The 7,036-nt window shown below is 33.6% G+C and overlaps 1 protein-coding gene across 1 annotated transcript; it reads right to left on the bottom strand.

Annotated features, from left to right (window-relative positions):
* Window positions 1–787: 787 nt before the first annotated feature.
* On the bottom strand, window positions 788–6,757 carry LOC143622518 (putative LRR receptor-like serine/threonine-protein kinase At5g63710). The gene is made up of 11 exons (XM_077093639.1): window positions 6,739–6,757; window positions 6,262–6,426; window positions 6,014–6,152; window positions 5,824–5,895; window positions 3,556–3,696; window positions 3,154–3,219; window positions 2,991–3,061; window positions 2,747–2,890; window positions 2,138–2,479; window positions 1,645–2,039; window positions 788–1,187 (listed from the first exon to the last, which is right to left on the bottom strand). Exons 2-11 carry the CDS (start codon window positions 6,392–6,394, stop codon window positions 876–878), a joined length of 1,815 nt encoding a protein of 604 aa, XP_076949754.1. The 5' UTR covers window positions 6,395–6,426; window positions 6,739–6,757; the 3' UTR covers window positions 788–875.
* Window positions 6,758–7,036: the final 279 nt, after the last annotated feature.

The raw sequence follows: 7,036 nt of genomic DNA, 5'->3' as shown, positions 1-7,036 counted from the left end.
TTCTAATCCCGATTATGATATATAATAATACTTTTTATTTTACCGGGTATCACACTAATAACAGTTCATGATAACTTTGATATATAATAAATCAAAATACAAATACAAATTATGAAAAAATATTAGCTTTACCCAACATAAGTTTAAAATTTAACCTTTTAAATTATAAACCTAAATACCTAACAAAACTAATGAAAACGGACATATGTATCCAAATTGATTGGTAAATTGAACAAAACTGAAAATAAAGTTAAAAATTAATCAAAGTTGAAGCAAAATTAGTACAATCAGATTTATACATGATTAAAACATCAAACATGCAAGAAGAATTTCAATTTCAGGCGAAGAGTGTGGAGTAGAAGGATGGCATGATTAAGGTATCCTATGTATCGATGGTTCACGGCATGATGGTTGCTTTCGAGTTCAGGGTAGTTCACGGAGGCAAGCAAGAAGCAGCAGAGAAAGGGAGATGGAGATGCATATGGAATCGTAGAGAATAGAGATGGTGATGGTAAGCGTGTTGTTGTGTGTGTGGTTAGGGTTTCAAGATAGGAAGGAGATGAAAGGGGACTATGGTCTGTAGGTAGGTATGGCGTTATAACCCGTTGGATATCCAGATTTGATGAAACCCATGATCCATTGGCGAAAACGGGTTAAATTAATGAGAGCTCTCAATTTTAAGATCAAACAATCTGGGGGAAGCGACCATATCGCGACACTTAGGATTTTAGGGTTTTGGTTTATATATATTATAGATAGATGTTACAAATTCATATATTTAGAAACAAAAAAAAAGACACAAATGTTAGCAAACAAGGCATACATGTCTATATAAGTATTTAAATATCATGCAAGTAATGAGCTCCAAGTTTTAATCACCGGGCTTGTGACAATTGTATAGCTTCTTGATCTTGTGTCGAGTCTTCTCCCCAAGCAAAGTGGTGCGACATACGAGTTGATTCTTGACTTTTAACTTGTTCCACTTGCTCCCATTCCGCCCATCTCTCTGCCAAACCTTGTCCGCGTAGCATGTTGATCACCTCTCCCATTCTGGGACGATCTTCGGGTGACCCTTGGGTGCATAGCATCGCCACTTGAAGCATCGTTTCCACTTCTTTTGCATCATAAACCTTCAGGTTCGGGTCTACAATGTCGCTGAGCCTCATTCCCTTTAACAGTTTCTTAATCTGAAGTTAATTGCACTAACTAATTAGTATGCATATGCTCTTAATAATATTTGATCATTATTATTTTGGTACAAGTAATATGGAACCTTGATCAATATAAATTATTTGCTAAGACAGAGACGCTCACAATTATGTAATATTTAAAAATTATGATAAAAACAATAACCCGCAATACTTAACTTTTAGTCTAGTACCATTAACTTTTTCAAACCCATATAACTTTTATACGGTTCGTTATTATTTTTTTTTAATCCACCATAAAATCGAGCATTTTATTTCTTTTGACTTGTGTATAATTAATATTACTATATTTAAAAATAAAAGATTTTTAAAGTTCATTATAATGACTTGTGTATAATTACTATTGCTATATAAATTTAAAAGTAAAAGATTTTTTTAAAGGCTGTTATGGTAATGATGTATGTAAATGTTGCGTGATTATGTATATAATCCTTACATGATCAAGAAGGAGAACATCTTCCTCATCTTCAAGCCGAGACAGATCTATTGCACGTTGTCCAGTCACGAGTTCTAACAAAGTAATACCGTATCCAAACACATCTGTCTTCTCTGAGGATTTCCCTGTCGACAAATACTCGGGAGCAATGTGTCCCATGGTTCCACGCACTTGTGTTGTAATGTGAGTGAGATGGGTGTCCACAAGTTTTGCTAGCCCAAAATCCCCTAGAACCGGTTCAAAATCATCGTCTAAAAGGATATTTGCGGCTTTAAGATCACGATGAATTATCTTAGGCGTGCAGTGCTCGTGCAAATATTCTAGACCACGAGCTGCACCAAATGCTATTCGTTTTCGTGTCAGCCAATCCAAACCTTTGTCTCCTGGTTTTAAATCTATCAAAAATAAAAGATTTTAAATTTTAGCTTAAAAGTAATTAGTAAAACTAAAAACTAAAAACAGTAAAGCAATGTAATGTATGCAACGTATATACCTCGTAAGTGATATGCAACACTAAGGTTTTGCATGAACGGGTACACAAGAACCCGTTCATATGATGTGGTTGAAAAGCCGATCAACCTTAGGAGGTTACGATGAACTGCAACACTTATTAACTGAACTTCCCTCAAGAATGCAGCCTCGCCTCCTGGACTCTTATAATCCGCGAGTCTTTTGATTGCAACTTTTGTGTTGTCTACAAGAACACCCTTATAAACCTTCCCGAACCCTCCACGCCCTATAATATTGCTTTCGTTAAAGTTGTCGGTTGCCAGCTGTACTTCACGCCATGAAAATCTTCTAAGTTGCCCGAAGGAAACTTTACTGTCATCTTCACCTACAATAAATAGCATATGAAAAGGTTTGTTAACGAATCAAAATGGATTCAGATCAAAACGGGCAGCTTTTAAGTTTTTGGTACAGGCCCACTTTTATGTATTATATATTATTATAATTGGAGGTTAACTTTTTTTCAACTAAGAGTCAACCTTTGACTTTCTTGGTCAAACAGTACTCATTGACTCAACATGCATATAAATCAAATGTATCATGTAAACTTGTGTGACAAGGCAAACAACAATTAACAAGTACATGCACCACTAACCTTCCACATCAACAAACAAATCTTGGTTAAGTTTACGCTTAAGGTTGAACCGGTATAAAAAGATCACCCCAAACAACAAAAGCAGCAGAGCACCACAGCTTGCGCCAACCGTAAGGAACTTTAGTTTTGACTTTTTAGCAGAGCCTGCGAAAAAATGTCAAAACCCGATTCAATTCAGCGACCGGTATTTTTTATTTTTATTTTTTAAATATCATAGTAACAATATCTAACGAAGAAATTGAACCTGAAACAGATGAAGTCGATATGCAGGGTTGGTGCAGTGTTCTGCCACACTCAAGAGATGTTCCTGTAAAACTGAATAACACATTGATCTATCAAAATTTACGATAAGCATTAATAATTTGTAAGGTGACCAATACATATGATATGAAAACAAGATTACATACTTGAATACACTAGTTGAGAATAACTTTTCAGGGATTTTTCCGCTTAGATTGTTGGACGAAAGATCCCTGCGAAATGCAGATACAATTCGTTAACGACAATGAACATAATTCAAAATCTTAAACAAACACTGATTCGTACATACAAGCCAAAGTCAAAGTCGATTTCAAAATTAGTCTAGCTCATTGGCATCAAATATGCTCATTTTCTATATCAAACATTATAGTTAAAATTCTATAACAAATTCAAATTCCAGAAAAAAATTGTTTAACCTTCAAAAGTCAAAATAAATAAAGATCATTGACTACGAAACCGAGTGATGCATATAGTTTATATATGTTGATATGGTCAAATCGCACTGATTAGTTACAAGGTAAAAGGGATTCATAATCATAAAATCTTACAAATATTTAAGATTGGAGAGTTGACCCCAAGAGGTTGGAATAGAGCCGGTGAACTTATTCCGTGCTAGCTTAAGATATTGTAAGTTCTCCAAGCTACTAAGATCGGGCAACTCGCCCGTTAAGTTATTATCATTTAAGTCCCTGCATAAAAGTTCAAGACAGAACTTACCTTATTGCACATTTAATTCCTTGGTGTATTTTTATCTTTATTTGCAGGATATAATATATACTCTAGCCTTGCATGAAATTATAAGTTTGTATATTTCTTCTGATGGCTTTGAGTATATCTTATGTTATACATAAATAGATTTTCAAACTTTGAAATGATGTAAAAACTCAGATTTTCAAAAGTTGATCGCAAGTAGTTCATTAGTGATGCCACATTGCCACTCATTTACACCCCTAATAAATCCTAATCATTTATTTACTTGGGCTCGGCTAGAATTATGTTGTTTGGATAATAATAATAATAATAATAAGTTAAAAAATTAAAACCTAATCAAACAAACGAAAGTAAATAAACTTTACAAACGTATACTTTTATAAATAAGTAATTTGATTACTAAATACATTTTTAAAACTTTACAAAATTAAAGAGAGAAAAAAATAAAAAAGGAAATAAAAGAAAGTAAAAGAAGGAAAAGCAAAGGAAAAGAAAGAAAAGAAAAACAGAAAAGTAAAGAGTTATAAGAATTTCACATTTTGTTCTTTAGATGTAAGGACAGGATAATAATTTTTTTTTTTGAAAATTTTCAAAATAGTCCTTTTCAAAGAGAGAAAGCCCAAAATAGATCTTTTTTACTCAGAATTTTTTAGAATTTGGATGCTACAGACGCATTCGGAAAAAATAATAATATAAAAGGAGCAGGTCAAATCTTTAAAGAAAGTTAGGAAGCAGACCAGATTTGAGAAAATATTGAAGGTAAAGTCCAAATAATTCTGAAATGTTGGAGCAAAATTTAAATTTTTCTTAAACTTTTTTTCTCAAAATACCGTCTTAAGAAACTGTTTTTTTATGTTTCCTACCTTTTCCGTCCATATTTCAAATTCTAGAAAACAAAGAGATTTTTAAATCTCGTCTTGAAAGACGAGATTCTACCACCCACCGCTAACATTTGGTGGTGGTGGATGGTGGCGGTAGTGGTGGTGGTAGAAGGCGAACGGTGGGTGGTGGTGGTAGAATCACGTCTCTCAAGACGAGATTTAAAAATCCTTTTTTCCTAGAATTTGAAAATATGGATGGAAAAGGTAGGAAACATAAAAAAACAATCTCTCAAGACGGTCTTTTTTAGAAAAAAAATTTTAGGAAAAATTTGAACTTTTGCTCCAACATTTCAAAATTGTTTGGACTTTACCTTCAATATTTTCCCAAATCTGGTCACCTCCCTAACTTTTTTTAAAGATGTGGCCTGCTACCTCTATATTATTATCTTTTCCCAATACGTCTAGAGAGTCCAAATTCTAAAAAATTCTGTGGAAAAAAGGGCTATTTTGTGCTTTCTCTCTCTAGAAAGGGCTATTTTGGGAATTTTCCCTTTCTAAAAAGTTAAAATAGTGAACGGAGTTAATGTGTTACAACATTATTATTATATATAATAATTTATAAGTTTGGTGCCGCTAAGCCTCTGTTGGGCAATTTTTTCGGCACCCTGTTGGTAGGATTCTTTTTTTTGTTGTTTGTTTTTAAGTTCGGCCCGTATTGAAGGTAATGAAAATCCACTGAATGTTAATTTTGTTTTAGTTACGGTGTCATGTCGAATGCCACGGAAACCGACTGAATTCGCGTAAACTCACCGTGTTTTGTTTAGTTCCAGTACCGTAACGAAAACGACCGAATCCTGAATTTGTTTTTTAGTTCCGGTACCGTAACGAACATGGCGAAAACCGACTGATTTCGCGTAGACTCAACTGTCTGAGATCGATAATGGTCGGAGTTTACCAACGATTGAGTTTTACCGATCGACGCCACGCCATTGGTCCACCCCAATTTTTATAATTTTTTTTGTTTTATTTTTGTCTTAGTTTCGATATAATGATGCATGTAACCGAAACCTACCGAATTCGCGTTGACTTACCGACCTGCCTGGCGCAACGCGCTGGGAAAATACTAGTTTAAAATAAAAGATTTGTGATGCATGAAGTTAGTTTAGTACATTCGGTATATATTTAAGTAACGAAAAATGTAATTTATTCTAGTTTTTACCTTCAAAAATAGGTGAAATTAACCTATAAATGTTGCATGTAATGGTTTGAAATTATCAAACTTACAACTGGGTCAAAAACTTCAATTCAGTTATTGAACTTGATAGTATCCCTGTAAAACCAATGGAACCAAGGCTCCTGCATAAAGTTTAAGGTCAGTTTCACATGTGAACTTTTTAATCATGTAACAAATCTATTTGACGCGTTACTCAACTCGCCGGTTGATCTAGAGTCAGTGAGAAAATGATAAACTTACAAGGATATGACATTTCCTTCTCTTTGATCACAAAGGACATGTGACCAACTATAGCAAGGGCTAACTAGAAAGGCACTCCAATCCTTAATTCTCCCGTGTGTGTCGTTTAGTTCCTTCCGAAGCTTGATCAAAGCTTGAACTAAAAAAATATCATTATGTCTAAATAACAAATGATTTTTAAGGTGTCCAAAAGACCGGTTTTTGAAGCATGAAAAAATATAAGGAGATTAACAAAGCTAATAATGCACCTTCATCAAAAGGTTTGTGCTGAGAACAGCAGTGGGTCAAGAACAAAAGTAGAATAACGGCGTGCGCCATAAGCTTGATAGGTGAATGACAATAGTAGCATGTTCCATGTGAATGAGTCGGTTTAACTTCCATATGACAGGCCTCTTTGCGTTTCTTTGATAAATCTGTTTATGAAATAACAAAAATGAAGTTATTATCAAAGAAGTCAAAAGTAAATTAAAAAAAAATGAAGCTTTACTGCTTAAATCAGCACTAAAGATGCCAAATTTTAAGACCCATTTAAGCATACTTATGCAAGATCTGAATAAACTGAAGTAATTATTCGTAAAAAAATCATCATGCTCCAACATTTGACTTATTAGTCTAGTCAAAATTTGACATTTGAGTGCCAACTGAGCTTATTGAACTTCAAAGCGAACCGGAAGATTTTCTTACAACTTTTAATAACATAAAATCATCAACAGATGAGGATTCACTTGATATATCAAACAGTATATAAATATGTATATGAGAAATGTATCAAATATTTTTTATCCAAGAAAATATTATTAAATGGAAGCCAAGAACATATTGATATTAAGCTCTAGCTGCCACCATAAAATCAGACATGAAAAGTAGTACCCCACTAAATAACAATAATAATAATATGACACATATTATGAATATAAAAACAGACACAAACAAAGGATAAAAGTGTTGTACTTGAAATGATATAAAGAAAGAAAAAAAGCTTTCTTCTTGTAACCATGGATGTGGGAGAAGAGGGTGAATCAA

Source organism: Bidens hawaiensis, unplaced genomic scaffold (assembly GCF_021521415.1).
Source record: "Bidens hawaiensis isolate Kalapana, Puna unplaced genomic scaffold, B.hawaiensis_p1.1 tig00003182_1, whole genome shotgun sequence".
NCBI lineage: Eukaryota > Viridiplantae > Streptophyta > Magnoliopsida > Asterales > Asteraceae > Bidens > Bidens hawaiensis.
The sequence above is the reverse complement of the archived record's forward strand: the minus strand, read 5'-3'. Positions and strand labels throughout refer to the sequence as shown.

Excerpts from the sequence above, each read along its gene's own strand:
- LOC143622518 (XM_077093639.1), bottom strand. The coding sequence starts at position 6,394 with ATGGAAGTTAAACCGACTCATTCACATGGAACATGCTACTATTGTCAT. Across the intron at positions 3,220-3,555 it reads CTCTCCAATCTTAAATATTT|GGATCTTTCGTCCAACAATC; the intron begins GTAAGATTTTAT and ends TGCATTTCGCAG. Across the intron at positions 2,480-2,746 it reads TTTGTTTGTTGATGTGGAAG|GTGAAGATGACAGTAAAGTT; the intron begins GTTAGTGGTGCA and ends TATTTATTGTAG.